Source organism: Gadus macrocephalus, chromosome 11 (assembly GCF_031168955.1).
Source record: "Gadus macrocephalus chromosome 11, ASM3116895v1".
Lineage (NCBI taxonomy): Eukaryota > Metazoa > Chordata > Actinopteri > Gadiformes > Gadidae > Gadus > Gadus macrocephalus.
Window position 1 is genome coordinate 14,987,848 of NC_082392.1, and position 18,845 is coordinate 15,006,692.

Below are 18,845 nucleotides of genomic sequence, written 5' to 3' on the forward strand. Positions count from 1 at the left end.
TCTCTCTCTCTCTCTCTCTCTCTCTCTCTCTCTCTCTCTCTCTCTCTCTCTCTCTCTCTCTCTCTCTCTCTTCCTGAAAAGAGGGGCAGACACATGCTCCAGGGATATCAGTGGTTTATCTCAAGTCTGCCCGTTGTTGTCGAGGTTTATTTAACGTTTAATGAGCAACACTTTTGAACCACTGAATCTGCTTATTTGAGACGTCTGCCCCTTCCCCCTAGTAGTGTGGCTGTACTCAGTCTAGAGATAGCTGTATCAATGTTAGGATTATTATCAGACTCACTGGTTCAGTCCATCAGTCACTGGTTCACTGTCACAATAGTCATTCTGTTTATTTGAATTCATCAAGTGAACCTCTATCTTTGTGTTTGTCTAGATTTGAAACATATTGATGGTATAACAAGGACAAACATAAGGTAAAGGTTATATTATCCTCAAACATTAAACGTTTATCTAATTGACTCTTCACATTGTATACCATAGATAGAGGCTAGTAAAGGACATTTAATTTTGTACTTTCAATCTTTAACAAAGCCAAAAGTAAACAATTAAATACATTTACTACAGACTACAGACTACAGCACTTCTGTCCATTAATGAGCAGTGTCCCTGTTTAATAAATAAATACATCTCTCATTATTTCTTTCATTCCCCGGTGGGAGATAAATATGGGACACATTTTGTTTCTGTTAAATATGGTTACGCTCAGGATTAGAGATGGTTGGTTAGAGATGGTTTAGTTAGAGAGTTTAGGTATGAAGGTAAGAAATCATTTGTCTAGCTTGAAAGTTAGTTAAGTTTAGGTTAGAGATGATTAGGTTCGAGAGTTTAGGTGACGTTAGGGTGAGGTTGGGGTAAGAAGGGTTCAGTGACAAGTAAAGACGTGGTTAAAGGCCTCAACATGCTTTTGCTCTGTTTTCCTAATGCTTCAGGCACACACCATGCCAATATATTGCGAACTGAATTCAATGAATACTGTCAATACACAAAGTGTACACTAGAGGGTGCTCTATCAACCAATTGAACACCTAATGTGCGCACCCCATTAATAAATCATAAGATAAAAGTCATCCCCCTATTCAATAATTTACTTGCCCACTGCTTGTTTACTATTCATTTGTAAAAAAAAATAGACTCAAAATGAAAGCGATTAGCATTTTCCCAACAAAATAGGCGCTTAAATGCAGGGATTTTTAAAGGGGAAAAAAGATTGGTCAAATCACCAATCAATCAGTGATGCGCATCATCGAGGCGGTTTTCGGGGCGGTCGCCTTGATGTTGCCTGGTTGTGTTGCTCACGTGCTGCAGCCGCCCGGGGATGTAAAGGCTTTTGGATCATGGCTCTGGTGTATTGCCAATCAGTGTGTCCATTGCCTGTTTGACACAGGACGAATCCATGGCAGATGGCCGGATAGACTCATCCTTCTTTAAGAAACTGATTAACCTCCTTTCTCATCTCCTTCTCCTTCGACAACACGGTTTCAGAGCCCAACACAGTAAAAGATGAACGGTTGGTAGATAAATAACCTCTAGTATGTCAAGGTTTAAATACAAGTGCATTGCGTGTTGATGGTAAATTAATTATTGTAACATTATTACCTCATTAGCCTCCCATTCGCAGTGCTAACACCAGTTTTGATTAGTTTCTGCTTGTACATGTGGTTAACACAACATTTAAAATGCAATGGTTAACTGGGTTAAATCAGACCCTGTGGGCGTGGCTTATTTACCATCCTGCCCATACTGATGGACTTTTACCTGGATTCGGCAGATTCATCATGAGCCTCCTCAAGAGTGCATGTCCATGTGCCTCGTATCTCTGAATAACTCACGTGTTCCTTGTTACTTCTCCTTGAGTCATGCAATGCAACAATGTTGCAAAAAGTTTCCATTGCATTGCGCCAATATAGGCCTACAAAATAAGAATATAAATACTTTTTTAACAAAAAGCCCTACATTTGTGAAATATATGTTGTCATTTGTTACAACCGTTATAGCCATCCGCATTGGATGTCAATTGATAAATGAGTTGATTCTATTGACATCTTTTATTTATTTATTTTTTTCCCCGTGCGTTTTTTTAGCTGACGCCTGTTTATTTTGCTGACGTGCTGATGTTACTCTAGCATGTCTGTGCCTGTGTTTGCATTTTAGTTTCGCAATACTGTGGATGGTCTCTAACGTGCTTCTGCGTGGTTAATGAAGTGAACTGTTGCACAACTCTTCGTTTCCTCTGCCACTGCCGTTTCTCATTTCGGTGCAACTAAACCTTCATAATTTGGAGACAGCCTATCGATTACAGTTTGACTTTTCCTTCCTGAAGTTTGATTTATTTCGGAAAGATGGACGGCCGAACAAGAATCCTGATTAAAGGAGGAAAGGTTGTGAACGAAGATCTCTCTTTTATGAGTGACGTCTACATTGAAAATGGAAAAATAGCAGACATTGGACGCAATCTTAAAGTCCCTGCTGGAGCTCAGATTATCGATGCAACGAATATGCTTGTAATGCCGGGCGGCATCGACACCCACACACACATGGAGCTTGCATTCATGGGCACCAAAGCAGTGGATGACTTCTACATCGGTACTAAGGTAAGCCTAACAGAGAATGTGTGATCATGCTTCGTATGCCTTTCCAATGCATGTCTCTCTCTCCACCCGAGTCTGCGGGCAGCGGGGGCGATGTAGGATGGTACCTTTAGGGGGGCTTAGCCCAAAATAAGACGTTCAGTAAGTTCTGCCATGCTCTATGTATGCTACTCGCTAGGGGAAAGGGGGACCCCCAGGACGTTGATGGAGTTATATATCACACATCCATGGGCAAAAAATTATAGGAAACTTTGCTGATAGGTCCTTCGACCCCTTCCCAAAACGGTTTTAATACTAACTATTGGCCTCCGTAGAGTTTAGATAAAGTGGTTGCCTTAACTTTTGCAGAAAAAAATGAATGGACATTTTCAAGGTGACTACAACGAAGTTTGCCATTTACATTTAGGCCTACTCCACTTGCATGTCAAGACTCGAGTTGCAAACTATAAATACATTTAGTTACTAGGTACATCGATGAGAATATCGTCTTTCTCATTGTAACCATTAATCGTACGCAAGTTAATGATTGTGTGTGTGTGTGTGTGTGTTCGCACTCATCCCTGTAAGGCGGCCCTGGCCGGAGGCACCACTATGATCATGGACTTCGTGATCCCCCAGAAGGGCACGTCGCTGCTGGAGGCGTACGATCGCTGGCGCAGCACGGCCGACCCAAAGGTCTGCTGCGACTACTCCCTGCACGTGGCCGTCACGTGGTGGTGCGAGCAGGTACAGGTCACAGGTCACAGGGCATAGGACACAGGTCCATTCACAAAAGCAGTCAAACAAATCAAATTCACTATTGGCTTGATTTGGCTCCACACACAACCTTCAGCGATAAAATAAATCATAAACTGCATTAGTAGTTTTTTTAACATAAAATTTGAGCACCGACATATTTGGGACGTTTCTTATTTTCTTGCAAGTTCTTGCCAAGACAATAAAATACAAAAGATGACAACTAAGCAAAGAGTCCCCTTCCCTTGCATTGCGGAAATGCTTTCTCGCCCCATACTGCTCCCAGGTCAAAAGAGAGATGGCCACGCTGGCCGCGGAGCAGGGCGTCAACTCCTTCAAGATGTTCATGGCCTACAAGGATGTGTTCATGCTGTCTGACCAGGAGCTGTACTCGGCCTTCTCCCAGTGCAAGGAGGTCGGCGCCATCGCCCAGGTCCACGCCGAGAACGGAGACCTCATCGCAGAGGTCCGTGTGTGAACGTCCGCACCGCAGAAAACAGGACTGTGTCTTCCATGGGGATCTAAACCATATCACATGGCGGTATAATACATGGGAGGGGGAGTTTTAGAGATGTTGTTGTGCATGAATCACTTTTAAATGCAGCACAGAGGTTCCTGAACCAGATACATTGTAAGTACGGACAGACAACACAAATACCCCCAAGATAGATGTGGAGGTAGAGTGTGTTGTGGTTGTGACGTAAGAACATCTCATTACCAAGGATGTTAGTGTTGGTGTGTGTCATGATAGAAGGTCATGAAGAACTGGTGGTATCGTATAGTTTATTTTCCCCTCTACACAGACAGGGGATGAGTAAACATAAACATTGGCCATTCCAGGATTAATAAGTAACTGAGTGGGATTCTGCTGGTGAGTGATCATTCACCACATCAGGGTTACAATGTTTAAACACCAAGCAGGGAAAACACATGGTCCTAGATGTGTGTGTATGTATATATATATATATATATATATAGATATAGATATAGATATAGATATAGATATCTATATATATATAGTTAAATATATCTATATATATAGTTAAATATATACATATAAAGCATGACTGATGGAGCATTTTTAGTATAGTACATTATTCAACTAAGAGGAATATGTTTCTGCATGAGGTCAGTTATTTTTTAATTCACTAACATGAATACTGGCTGTAGTTATTTTATGAAAGCATTGTGTAAACGACTTAATGGTAAGGCTTTGATAACAAGCTAGCCTATGTTAGCAGCTCTTGCCTTGTGCAGCAACCAAGATCCAAGTTGATCAGGCCAGGATCCTAAAGACATCATACCAGACCTTCACCACTAGGTGGTAGCAAAGGCTAAACATAAACTGTAAATCCCTGAGCTTTGAGTGGGAGTGAAAGCAAATTTAAAGCTATCAATCAGGGACTGTTTTTGTTTATTACAATAAACCTAAAGGCCTACACCAAACAGTGTCTGAAAAGTGGTTTGACAAAAGTGGTTTACATGCTTGTAATTCCAGCGACATAGACACATTTTGTACATTTGCAGTTTCACTATCCCTGACCAAATCCCCTATCCCACCTTACCTTTTACATGTGACCTTTATCTTGACATGCCCCAACCACCACCACCACCACCACCACCACCATCCTGCTGCTGCACCACAGGGGGCCAAGAAGATGCTGGCCCTGGGCATCACGGGCCCCGAGGGCCACGAGATGTGTCGCCCCGAGGCGGTGGAGGCGGAGGCCACCCAAAGGGCCGTCACCATTGCCCACGCCGTCAACTGTCCGCTGTACGTGGTCCACGTGATGAGCAAGTCAGCCGCCAAGGTGGTCTCCAACGCGCGCAGAGACGGTGAGAAGGGGGGCGGGGCCTCCTCCTCCTCCCTGCAGCACTGTCAGGATAAGGAGGCGGAGTCAGTGCCCTTTTTTATGCATTGAATTACTGTTAATTCAACATTCAGGTCTATTGGAAGCACTACTTGTCTGTTTAATTTAGATTAAAGAATCAATAACTTTATTCATCATGTACACATGCAGTATGTACAGTGAAATGAAAGTGGTAATGCTTACGGGATTGTGTAAAATCAACAGTAACAATACTTAAAGTAAAAATACACTTTTTTTGTGCCGTTTAATTGTTCCCTGCCGTCAGCTATTAGTGAGTGAAATGCACTGTGGGTATATCTGTCTTAAGTTGGCTTCGCCTGCCTCTGTTTGAGCCATGACTTTTCGACCGCTCCCGGTTCATTTCTGACCAATCAGGGCATCCCTTCCATGATTCCGTGATCCGTCTTGCTTGTTGATCACAGGTGCGTGAAATTTCAACACCTTTCAAAGAAGGGACTTGTTGTGCTTGTTTAGCTTCAAAATCATTCTCTCTTCCCGCTCTTCATGCTCTATCTCTTCAAAACTCTTTAATATTGCCTACAGCGCCTTTTAAGTTTGTTGAGGCATTAATAGTCTAAATGTTTTGATAATTGTAATGACAATATTGCAGCACATACTGTTTTATTATAATAATACCATCTCAAGATCCCAGTAAAGGGGGTGCCATGAACAGGCAACACTGAGCTACACTGCCCCCCCCCTCCACAGGGCGCGTGGTGTTTGGGGAGCCCATCGCAGCCGGACTGGGAACAGATGGTACCCACTGCTGGCACAAAGACTGGGCCCACGCGGCCAGGTTTGTCATGGGCCCCCCCCTGAGACCGGACCCCAGCACCCCTGGTTACCTCATGGACCTGCTGGCCAAGTAAACATAAACTATATGTATACTGTATATATATATATACAAACATACATAGACATACATAGACATAGACATACATAGATCAACACAGACATACATAGACAAAGCCATACATAGACATATATTTGGACATTGACAGACAGACATTCATATGTGTGAAAAAATAATACATTTATGCCATTATTTATAGCTTTTAATAGCTTAATGCAGCGCTGCTTAATCTGAATCCAGGCGAAAAAAAAAAAATTACTACTTGATGAAAAGAAGTCTAGAGTTAAAAGGTATGATTCTGTTTAAGGGTTGGGGAGGTATAGGAGTATGTGCCACTTGGAGGTTCAGTCATAGGTAGCTACTATGTTCCTTGTCATGAATTAATCAATGAATTAATGAATGAACGCATAGACTAATTTATTAATCCTATACCTCATTCTGGTGGAGCGGGTTGTCTGGCAGCCGAAAGGTTGCTGGTTCAATCCCCGGCTCCTCCTAGCATAGTGTTGAGGTGTACCTGAGCAAGGCCCCTGTAACCCTAACTGCTTCCGACCACCAGGCTGTGGTCTTGCATGGTTGACACCACTGTCTGTGTGTGAATCTGTGTATGAATGGGTGACCAGGATGCACTGGTTTTGAAGCAGTTGAGTGGCCACAGGTTAGTAAAGCACTTAATAAATGCGCTCCATTTAGCGGCCATGCATGTCCACTGTCTCCTCCCCAGTGATGACCTGAGTGTGACGGGGACAGATAACTGCACCTTCAGTGTGTGCCAGAAGGCTCTGGGTAAGGACGACTTCACCAAGATCCCCAATGGAGTGAACGGAGTGGAGGACCGGATGTCTGTCATCTGGGAGAAGGGCGTGGTATGTCTCCTCAAGGCTTTCTGGGTGCTACCGGGGGGATGACTTTAGTAAAGGTGCGCGCACACGGTCCTAACAAACAACCAACCGACATCACTGACATCGGGCCAGGGTGCCATACCCTTTGGGGTTTGTTTGTTGATGTTGGAGGTTTCTTGTCTGCGAACACTTCAAACAGTTGGCTAACCTTTGCCATGTGATGTTATGTAGGGTGACCCAACTGGAGCTGTCCTCAGAAAGGTCCCTGTTCTTATAAAGAATGTTACTATGTTAAACTATGTTACTCGATTTCAAAATGGCAAAGGTTGTAGCTTCCTGATGAATATTCATGGTTAGTCAGTCTCATGTCTATCTGATAGGCTGAGACAGGATCTCTCTATGCAGAGACTTTATACCATAAGAAGGATAAATCATATGCAATAGGTTATGAAATATGAATACTATATAGAACTATAAATTCTTTGACGCATCATAGTTGACCATTATGCATGTACTGCCCAATGTCCTACTACAGTTTTACCATAATAAGAATTGTATTTCAGAAATCTGGTCATATAAACAAGTTGTAATTCAGGTTTGTGGGATAAGCATTCATATGTACATATACATAGTACTGCAAACATATTTGATGTTTATAAACCATACACACCATGCCTTCAAGCTTTCAAGGTTTACTTAGTTGCATTCAAGATCCGTCCCTCATCAATAACAACCATTTACAGTATGTGGTTGATAATGAACACAGTCTAGTGTTTGCTGAAGAAGGTTTTCGGAAACATTTCCTGCGCTATGGTTGAGATTGCTGACTCACTCAGAATCGCTGAGCCCAGCAGTATAACAAAGCATTTCACATCTTTTGTTGTGGGTAGGCTACTTCTGACGCATGGTAACCAAAATAGTTTGCTGAGTGCAGCAGAGAGTCAATTTTGATATTTTGAGTTTCACGCTACAGAAATTACATTGCCATCTAACAACGTCTATCAACTTGGAGTAAAGTGTATAATTTAACCTTTGTTTGTTTAAAGTTTTATTGAGCTTGTTTACCTCTTTATAAGAGATATGATTACACTTTACACTATGGGTATATTAATTAACCATTATTTCATGCTAGTTGAAAACAGTAATAAGCATTATCACAAGCATAAGGTTAATGTATTAGGGTTAACCCTAACACGACCCCTATTAAATCATTAGTAATTGATTAGTAAACCATTAATTAACTTTTAATTAACTGTTAGCAAATGCTTATTGCGGCATTAAGTAATCTCTTTTTTTATTTTTTTAAGATTATTTATTTTTTTAATGCTTTATTATAGAGTGAGATAGAGAGGAAGGTTTGGGAGATAGAGGGGAGGACAGGCAGCAAATGACCACGGGCAGGACTCGAACCCGGGTCGCTGCGTTTAGGACTGAGCCTATATGGTACACGCTGTACCCGGTGAGCCACCAGTAATATTAATTATAAGACCAGTTTTGTAAAGTGTCACAGCTGACAGAAGCAGAAACGTACTAACACTTCAAAACAATACAGGCACATGATATGAACACCTACATTGGCACAGGCATTGGCTAATCAAGTCTGTTCTTTGTCTTTCCCTCAGCACAGTGGAAAGATGGACGAAAACCGATACGTCGCCGTAACCAGCAGCAACGCGGCCAAAATATTCAACTTCTATCCCCAAAAGGGCCGCATTGCCACGGGTTCTGATGCCGACGTGCTGGTCTGGGACCCCAATTCCACAAGGTTAAAGGACATATCTTTCTTTCATAGACAGGAGGTACGATACAGGGGACATAGACGCTGCACCTAACTTGTGTTTGGTTATCTTTATTGTTCCATCTGTGCACATGCATACTTCAAATTCTTCTGTCAAGTTATGAGTGCCGACGATTTGGCATACATCAGACCACGCTGTGATGGTGCATAACATGTAAAGATGCAATATATTTAGCTCTGGTGTTGTTTGCGTTTAGAGAATAAAGCTCTGCTGTTGTCAATGTTAAGATAATAGAGCTCTAATGTTGTTGATGTAAGGAGAATAAAGCTCTGCTGTTGTTAATGTTAAGAGAGTAGAGCTCTGCTGTTGTTAATGTTAGAATAGAGCTCTGCTGTTGTTAATGTTAAGAGAGTAGAGCTCTGCTGTTGTTAATGTTAGAATAGAGCTCTGCTGTTGTTAATGTTAAGAGAGTAGAGCTCTGCTGTTGTTAATGTTAGAATAGAGCTCTGATATTGTTAATGTTAAGAGAGTAGAGCTCTGCTGTTGTTAATGTTAAGAGAATAGAGCTCTGCTGTTGTTAATGTTAAGAGAGTAGAGCTCTGCTGTTGTTAATGTTAGAATAGAGCTCTGCTGTTGTTAATGTTAAGAGAGTAGAGCTCTGCTGTTGTTAATGTTAGAATAGAGCTCTGCTGTTGTTAATGTTAAGAGAGTAGAGCTCTGCTGTTGTTAATGTTAGAATAGAGCTCTGATATTGTTAATGTTAAGAGAATAGAGCTCTGCTGTTGTCATGCTATAGTTTCTCCCCCCTTCCATTCCCGCCCACACCTGCATTCTCAGCCATCATGAAGCAGCTGAAACAGAGCTAGCTTTTAAAGTGCGTCTTGCGAGTGTGGGACATTCACATCCAGCCGCCGGCGTTCCGACGTGCAGCTTGTGAACTACGGATGTGAGGTTAGAGCGAGCATGGGATTGTTTCATGTCCTGCCACCCCGATAAAAAAGGCCCAGGCACTAACGCTTGTTGGTTTTACCCACAGCAAAACAACATGTCACATGATGACATCACCCCCATGTCATTGCTTACATGCAAAGCCTCTTTATAGCCCGGTGCTTACGATGTGGGTAGATAGTCAAGTCTAAAAAAAGGAAGCTAAAGCAGGAATCCCTTTTCATCCTAAAAATGTGTAGGTGTTCTCTATTTTAATATTGGGTACATTGTAATGCAGCACAGAGCTGAAGTGCTGAGACATCAGGATGTTGCTGTTAAGAAAGACGTTATATGTCGAGGTATTAACTTCAACTTCACTTACATTATGCAGTTTGTTTTATTAACTTTATTGGATGTTTCAATGGGGTTGCTGGCGATGTAGGCCGACTTAGCATGCCTAAGACAGCATACATCGACATTAAAACCAAAACATAATGAATGCATCCAAGTGGTTTTACACACGCACGCACGCGCGCGCACACAAATTTACATGCCTAGCGTTTGCATGCAATATGCCAGTGTACCATATTCTTCATGCATATCCATATCCAATCATTTCACACACACAGACACACACACATCATGTTTGCATGCAAGGAGCTACTGTGCAGCAGCCCTTACCTTACATAACCCATAGTGGCTGATAGGTACAAGGTGAGTGTGTTTTTGTTTGTGCGTACTTGCTTGTGTGTTTGTGTGCACACATTTATGTGTGTGTGTGCACATGCGTGCGTGCGTGCATGCATGCGCATGCATGTGTGTGGGTGTGCACGTGCGTACCTACCTGCCTCGTACTGTTTGTCAGCAGGCAAAAGAAAAAAAACACATGCCTTCCGTCGTCCAGGGCCGACAGCTCATTGACGTTTATGTCGGCTAATCATCTGTGGATCAGCGCAGCCAATGTGCCCTGGTTGTTGCCGCTGTCACAACCTGCGAGGGACAGGAATGAATCCTGGTGGTTAGATAAGCAGACACTCCCTGTGCTCTCCAGCCTCTTTAATATCATCCTTCTATTGTCTTCTGAAGCTAAGGGGAAATATGCAGGGCAATCGAGGGCTATTAGTTTGGTATGGTGGGCCTTGTAGTACTGTATCCTGCCCGGAATGGGAAGTGTGTTTCTGTTCAGTGGTTTTAATGCTGCGAAGTGAAAGGATTTATATCGTCCTGTCCCATATTTATTGTCCTGAAATGTACTCGTATGTCTTAAGGTAAAGTCTTTTCTTTGCATAACATTTATGCTGTTTAGAAGATACTTGCCTGGCATTATTACTGATCTAACTGGGCACTTCCCCATCAAATATACTACAATAAGCATCATTGGATGGCATGGAGGAAGCTATAATATAAAGCTTTGTTAGCCTTCCAGCCAAGTGTGCAGCTCGCATGCACATCCCTAAACAATGCATGATGAAAGTTTCAGCCTTGCATTGTTCTACTTATAATAATTAATGCATTTATAAAGTGCTTTACATAGTGGGTGTCTGTATGTGTGTGTGAGAGGGGGGGGGGGGGGGGGGATATGCCACCTCATCCACAAATGTGTCGAGCAGCAGCCAGAATGCTTTCATACTGGATGGGTGAGGAATGATGCAATCTAATGAAAGACCAGGGGACGTTTAGGAAGCCAATGTGGGACCGGATTCAGGTTGGCATTTTGGCCAGGACACCGGGGGAAGCAGCCAACTCTTGAGATGAGTACCACAGAGCTTCAGTGACCACAGGAGTCAGGACCTCTTATTCAAAAAGCCCTACTCTTGGACATGACAAAGGTCCATCTCCATCTTGAGGTATTGGGGATATAACATAGGTCAGAGGGATGAGCACCCAGCCCCCCCCCCATTGGCCTTCCAACACCTACCAGCACCTTCTCGGTCTCCCAGCCAGCCCTTCCTCACCTCCAATGAATCAAGCTTAAGTTTAACCCAGGGAAATTCTCACGTCAACACGCCGGACTGAAACCATCCGAGCCACGTTGTCCTCCTTCCCCACTCTGATCTTATTGTGTCTGGATGTTCCCTCGAACCACAGGACGATCTCGGCCAGCACGCACCACCAGGCGGTGGACTACAACATCTTCGAGGGCATGGTGTGCCACGGCGTCCCGGTGGTCACCATCTCCCGGGGAAAGGTGGTGTACGAGCGTGGGGAGCTGGCGGTGAAGGCCGGGGCGGGCCGCTTCGTCCCGCGGCCGCCGTTCTCCGAGTTTGTCTACAAGCGCGTGAGGCAGAGGGAGCAGGTGGGATCCTTCTGTCTCTCTTCTGTCTCTCCACACCACACCATAAAATATTCCCCTTTCAGGGCACAGAGAGCAGAGCCCTTTTTAACCACAGTCATGATTTTTCTCTTCAGAAAGATGGAACAGTATTAAATATGAAGTCACAGGGAGAGTGGTGCAGCAGCTTTTACAGACCATAACTATTGTTACGGTGACCTACATGCAAACTGAAATGTATTTTCTGTGTGTTGGACAGGTGTGTCAGCCTACAGCTGTGGTCAGAGAGCCATACCAGGGCAAAGTCATATCGTTGTGAGCCAGTGACCTACATCGGACCAGCGCACTCAAGAGTCACGCCTCTTTTGTTGTCGTCTGTTGCCAATATTACTCCAGTTTATGACGCAGCTGTATTTAATTCACCCGATGAAAGAACAGATAGGGGATGTTCGTTCCTCACTGCTTGAGCTAATCCTTGCCATGGTTACTGCACTTCTGGGAGGCAGGGCTTCTTTCCAGGGTATCTAAACAAATTACATTTTGTGGCTAAAGATTACAATTGTATTTTCTTGAAATTAAACTACTAATCAAACATGGTAAAGTGAATTAATGTTATTATGAACTTGAATATGACTATTACAAAAATGCCTTGAATGTTTTTATTTTGTGTATTGTAAAAGAAAACCCAAAGAACTTGCTTTGTTTGTGTATGACGTCATTCCTCTTTCACCCCTTTATATATTTACTTGCATATTCACATTCACATTTCTATGCCCATGTAAGGAGGCTGCATGCCTGCTATGGTAAAACAACCTAGCCATGCTGTTACATGACACACATAGTGGCCTCCTATTGGGTAGGATTGCTGGCGTTGTGATTTGCCACAGGGCTGTTTGAGACATAATGTGAGTTTATCAGGTTGCCACACGGGTCAGTGGCAATATGTGAGTCACAAATGGTGCACTCATTCAAGCACTGGGCCACTTCCTCTCTCATGCAGCATTTTGTGGTTTGATGTGGTTCATTGAATGGGGGGCATCCTGTATTTAAATGGTCTAAAATCATTGCTTAATCTTTATTTACTGATTATTACATTTTATGTGGAGAAAATAATGATCAAAAAGATCAATCGTATTCTGACTTATCCGAGTATCAAACTGTATCCATACAAGATCTGTTGAATGATCGATGAGCATCGATGTACAGGGCAGTAATTATTGGACTCCGAAGGAGTGCCAGAAGAGTAGCTGCTCACAGCCCATGTAAAGGGACATCTGTCTCGTATTATGTAAGCGAGACAGTTATCTGTGTGTGGTGCTAACTGATAAAGCTCTCTGAGCACCGGCCCCTCAGTACAGAGTGCTTGGTGATTATGGGGAGATGTTACTAACTCCGATCAAATGCAGGAAACAAACGCAGACAAGAAAAAACGCTGCAAGTTAACAAAAACTGCTTTCATTAAAACATATAAAAAATGAACATGGTGAGGAGACAAACAGAGTGGATTTAGCTTTACAATCTGTAGATCATATGTATGGATCAATTATGGTAAATTGAATATCAACATTTAGTAGCTTGTTGTTGGTAAGGCTTGTCTTTAGAAGTAGAGCAGATTCACACTTCTGGCTCGCACTTCTGGCTACAGATAGCATATCGTGATCTTTCACTTCTGCATATTATTTACAATCCATTACCTTTTGTGGTGTTGGAACACGGCGGACACAACAGCAGCTGCAGTCAGAAAACAGTTGAAAGCAAACAGTGTGTTTCCAGTCCAGTATCTAGTTACTGTATAATGGCACAACTAAAGCCCCAACAACATGTCATTACAGACATATCTGTCTTACAATAACCTTTGTACTAATTTCCATGAATGAATCATGATCACATACAATGGATATTTCCATTTCCTTTAATGCCTTGTTTGATCTTGTCTACAATATGACAAAAAAATATTCAGGAGTATTGAGTCATACTTCAGTAGGGAAGCTTATTGCTTCTATTTTAAAGTGGAAAATATAACAGATAATATTATTTCATACTTTTAATAGGCCTGCATTTTTTGTACTTTCAACTTCAACGATGTCAACAACATCAACAATAATTATTATTATAGTCTACAAACACCATTACAAGTCAATATAAATATGTACATAATATAATTATTTGAAATAACTTATCAGTCAATTTAGTACAAAATCCTTATGCAATCCATTTGGCTTTGGCCCGAAGATCAGTGGACACCAGAAATGTAACTAAGGGAAAAAAGAAAACAAAATGTTAACAATCATTTTATAAATCTATCCCAATCACACACGTGCCACATGATATGTTTCAGGCAAACCTTGAAAATGAACGATCCCAACGTGACGTCATCATCGATCCTCTTAGTTTTATGTCTCTTCCTCAGGATCTTTGCATGAAGGTACTTCACCCTCGCCTCTGAGGATTCGGAGAAGAATTGCTCGCAGATAAGAAGCCGAAGCTGCATGAGCTTGGAAGCCATGGCGGCCATGATGAGCAGGATGAGCAGAATGAAAGCCAGCGGGGCGATGGAGCTGTAGAACAGCAGCTTAGGCTGAGGAAGGCACTCCTTCTCAAACAAGGTCATGTTGTACGAGAAATCATACGTTTGCTGCCCTTCATTGGTCCGTAAACCGACAAGCGTTTGGATTTCCTATGAGATCAAAGCAAAAATTGTTTTTTAGCTGCTATTCCTCTGGCTCAGGAGACTCAGAACAATTAATCAAAGATGCGATATCAGTGATACTTACTGTGTATTTCATTATCAGTGGCACTTTAATTGGCTCCAACTCTGCCAAGTGTGTGGTTATGATCTTCACAAAACAGTACATTAACGCATCGATACCCAAAAACAAGACCCACAACACGAAATGGGAAAAAACTGGGATGCCATACTTCACCATGGCTCGCCCCTCCGACTTGGTGAAATGCAGGGCGGGGATGCAAATATACTTCCTCTCCTCCTGTGGCGTGAGAGGCAGCACGTGAGGCCTTCCCTCTGCCTTCTCCCTGGCGTCAAACGCCACAAATTTGGGGCTGATGAACTTGTTCTTGTACCTCACGCTGTCGCGGTACTTTTTCACGTGCAGCGCGATTAGGAACAAGAGCAAGAGGAAGCTGACGGCGGGTAGCAACTGGTGCATCACCGACCTCATGGTGTGCACCACGGCCAGCGCCCTGGTCACCGTCTGGTTGAGATTGTGCCTGGCATCTGCCAGCTTCTCCTTGAATCTCTTGCTGTCCGCCTTGGCGGAAACCTTCAAGTCAGCGTCAAACTGGATCAACCCGTTATCCATCTCGAATACCTGCTTGAATATCTTATGAACCCATCTCAGCATTTTGATGTAGTTGTCCAGCGGTGCCAAGGAGACGGACAACCTCTTGGCCTTGAGGTTGCATAACATGCTCCTGGCCAAGCCAGTGAGGTTCTCCATGGTGTTGTGGATGATTCGGAGCACGACGAAACTGATGCCGGCCATGAGAAGCAGCTTACGACTCTGCTTCATGAAGCAGGAGATGACAAACAGTATTCCCATGCATCGCACTCTTCTAGAGAGGCAGAAAGCGACATTGATCAGAGTGCAGAAGCAGCCGGCCATGCAGCAGGCTACGACCGCTTCGTAGCCCCGCATGAAGAGGAGGTACAGGAGGAGCAGGGAGCCGAGGAGCAAGCTCAGCAGGCTGCAGGTGACTACAAGAATGGCTCCTCTCCGAAGGTCGTCCATTCTGCCAGTAACGTAAACTTCTGTCACAACCCCGCCCACGTTGGAAAAGCATTGCAGTGCGGAGAAGGCCATCACTCTTTGCGTCAATCATTCAAATGAATGTTCAATGGTTGAATCATTCGACCACTCCTGGCTAAAGGATGGTAGTGAATGTGTGACTTTGTGGAATGAAGCCGTGTGTCCTGTGCTGCCTCTACTTATACATGAATGGAAGAGGAACTATTGCCCCAACTCAACCCTAAGACATTGCTCACTTCCCATTTGTCTTGAGTTCCGTAAGTGCTCTTCCTGTTGTCTACAGTCTTTTTCTATTTCTCTCGTTCGCTCATTCTTTATTTATCCATCTGTGGCGTCTTTATGTGCGTGAACTAGTGTTCGTGTTGATGTCAGCCAACACACAGCGTCAGTGTAATATCCATTTTTTATTTTAATTTGAAAAATAACTTACATAAATCTCTGTACTCAACCATACTTTACCAAGACATAGCCTTGGCATTAACACATTGCACCAAAGGAAGAAAAAGAAAAGGCATTGGAAAGGATAAATAGCATATGTCTTTGTCATCATTTGAGGCATTATTTCTGTTCCAAAAGACTGCTGATCTATTTGTGATAGCTTTTTTTTATTTAAACCCTGACATCTATAGTTATGTACAATGGAAATCAAAATATATAGCTTGTTACAGCAAATAAGCTTTCAATGGACATCAAAACGTAGGAGCTTAATATGGAAAAGGAATAATGCCTCAATTAAATTTCATTCAGACATACTGCAACTTTAATATTTATAAACTTCCCAGACATGAGAAGCACTTATAATTACTAAAAATATAAAATAAAATAAAAATGGACTGGTCTTGGCCATTAAATAAACTAACAAAAATATAGTAAAATTAATTTCATTTTCATAAACAAGGAAAAAACGTGTGGCAATATCCCTTGTTACTCGAACTTGTCATTAGCTCATCTTTACCAACAGTGCCTGAAAAAAATTATCAACATCCATCTCTTTTCATGTTTGCTGTCTCTGGATTCGATGTAGACCTCTTGTTTTTATAAATACAGATAATTTTTGCATGTTAGTCAACAATACTGAAATAAAATACACTTGCAATCACAACTGTGTCATCAACCTCTGTTAAATATAAAATATTTTCCATGTCAAAAACGAAATAAAATATGATCATAGGGGTGGAATGTTTTGATAAAACGTTGACAATTGGTCAGTTAAGCCCAATAACTAATTTGTTGTAGAATTCAATTTTAGGTGAGGGGGGAGGAAAGTAATGGAGTTGACATGCACTGTACAAGAAACTGCAAAAAGTCCAAATATCATCTTTATCAAAACATGCTGAGTTACTGTAAGGTGTGCCCAAGCCATGTTGCAGAAGAACCTTTTCAACATGCTTGTCAAACAAATCAAATCCCAAATGAAATAAATACTGAAAGAATACAGAACTGTAAAATAAACAACAGTCCCTCAGATCTGGCAATATCAGGGGATCGAACAATTGTAGCGATGAATCGTACGATGGTAAGTACCCTGGGATAGAGGTGAAAAGAAACTAAAAGAAACAATGTACAATTTGCACATAATGTTTATCTTTATAAGGCTTGTGCCTTTTACAATGAAATAAATAGTTTACATTTATCTTCATCACTTTTTGTCACATAAACATATTTGTTAAATAAAATAAAACCTTAAACTTGTCCTTATCTGGACATCTGCAAAATGCAGACTGTGTTGTGGACCAAAAAATGATAAAGAGTTTGTCTTTTTTTTTTATCACGCTGTTGCATTCACTCCCCTTGAAAACCATGCACTAGTGAATTTACCATAAAAAATAATATAAATTGTTGAAAATGGCTGATCGGTTGTATTTGTTTTTTTCTCTATTTTTTTGCAAGTTGCAGCCTCAAGAAAATAATTGTTAATTTTTTTAGATTCAGCTAACTTTTTGTCCATGCAAAAAAACGAAAACAAAAAAATAACTAAAATGTAACTAATTTAAATGTCGTACAATATATGAACTGAGAGAGAAATATGTTTTCTTTCTATCTTTCCGTTCTTTTTGGGGGGCCTCATGGGAGCCATGCCAGTCTTAACACATTGGCTTTGACTTGAAGTCTTTCCGGAATATTCCAATGTGGCTAGACTAGACCTGTAGCATTATGGGGGCTCTCGGTGGGTTTGGGCTGGGTCATACAGGCAGACGCAATTCCTCCCCCGGTAGTAGACTCCCAAACTCCATTCTACTACACAGCTAGGCCACACCAAGCTTCCGGCGAGGGACTTTTTAACCCCCCCTTCAGATGCAAGTACATTGACATAAAACAAGGAAACAGTGAAAAAAGCTAAATAAATAAAAAATTCAAAGCAAAAAATATGATTGATTTATGTTGGTATTCTTTTTTGTGTACATTTTTTTCATTCAAAAGAAAGAAAAAAAAAAAAAAGAGGGCTCCTGCAGAACAGTTTGTGTGGTTCCCAGGACAGAACCCACTGCTCGCCCTCCCCCCACCACCCCACCCCGCCCCCCCACCCCGCCCATCCCTCATGGCTTGGAACTGGATGAAAACCCGGAACCTGGCGGATTCCTCGTGCTAAGGAGTTCATTCCGGCTTCCTCCAAAAAACCCACGACCACGACGGCCACCTGGCGAGTCTGGCCCCCAGGCGGCGCGTTGCCCTGCGCCCTGTCGTGTGCGCGACCTCTTTAATTATTATTTTTTTGCTCAAAACACAGGGTCATGTTCACACCCCTAGCAACAGGCTCAGAAGACACAACATCAAGCATGCAGTGTAACCGGGGGGCGAGACGCGGCCTGTACTTCAACACTGGCTGCTACAACAACGCTACCAGTCCGCTCACTGCTATGACCGCGAGAAACTGTCCAGTGACGATTGAGACGCTCTCCTCGTTAGGGGGGCCAGTGTAGGGTCCACCAATGAGGAAGGGGGAAAGAGCTTGAACCAGCCAATCACCATGTTGGACAGGTCCAGCTCGTCTAACAGTATCTGAACCGCTCCCATGAAGGATTTATGGTCCATGCGTCCATAGTCCCCCCATACGATGATCTGGAAGAGGAAGAGGAAGAAGAGGAAAGAAAAGAGTGCCATCAGAACCACCTCATCAACTCAGATCGTCTTCAGGGTACGATACAGGATGGTTTCATTACTTCAAAAGATAAGTCAACACGTCGTACCTGTAAAACCTTGCCTCCCGGACTCTCTTCAAACGGCAGTTGCTGCTGGTAAAGAGGGTC

General features: G+C 42.6%; 3 protein-coding genes across 3 annotated transcripts in view; 1 reads left to right on the top strand and 2 right to left on the bottom strand.

The window, feature by feature from the left end:
- The first annotated feature begins 2,141 nt into the window (after positions 1-2,141).
- dpys (dihydropyrimidinase) lies at positions 2,142-12,527 on the top strand. The gene is made up of 9 exons (XM_060064790.1): positions 2,142-2,594; positions 3,159-3,317; positions 3,613-3,792; positions 4,973-5,162; positions 5,906-6,062; positions 6,775-6,916; positions 8,515-8,657; positions 11,647-11,854; positions 12,090-12,527. Exons 1-9 carry the CDS (start codon positions 2,343-2,345, stop codon positions 12,147-12,149), a joined length of 1,491 nt encoding a protein of 496 aa, XP_059920773.1. The 5' UTR covers positions 2,142-2,342; the 3' UTR covers positions 12,150-12,527.
- Positions 12,528-12,881: 354 nt separating this feature from the next.
- Positions 12,882-15,770, bottom strand: LOC132467478 (dendritic cell-specific transmembrane protein). Its single transcript, XM_060064791.1, has 3 exons — positions 14,605-15,770; positions 14,175-14,507; positions 12,882-14,085 (listed from the first exon to the last, which is right to left on the bottom strand). The coding sequence occupies exons 1-3, from the start codon at positions 15,649-15,651 to the stop codon at positions 14,014-14,016; spliced, it is 1,452 nt and encodes a 483-aa protein (XP_059920774.1). The 5' UTR covers positions 15,652-15,770; the 3' UTR covers positions 12,882-14,013.
- Positions 15,771-18,127: 2,357 nt separating this feature from the next.
- The window catches only part of rims2a (regulating synaptic membrane exocytosis 2a), an 87,050-nt gene continuing 86,332 nt past the window's right edge, over positions 18,128-18,845 (bottom strand). The window contains 2 exon segments of the mRNA XM_060064873.1: positions 18,128-18,657; positions 18,786-18,841. Coding sequence (XP_059920856.1) covers positions 18,454-18,657; positions 18,786-18,841 — 260 coding nt within the window. The 3' untranslated portion in view covers positions 18,128-18,453.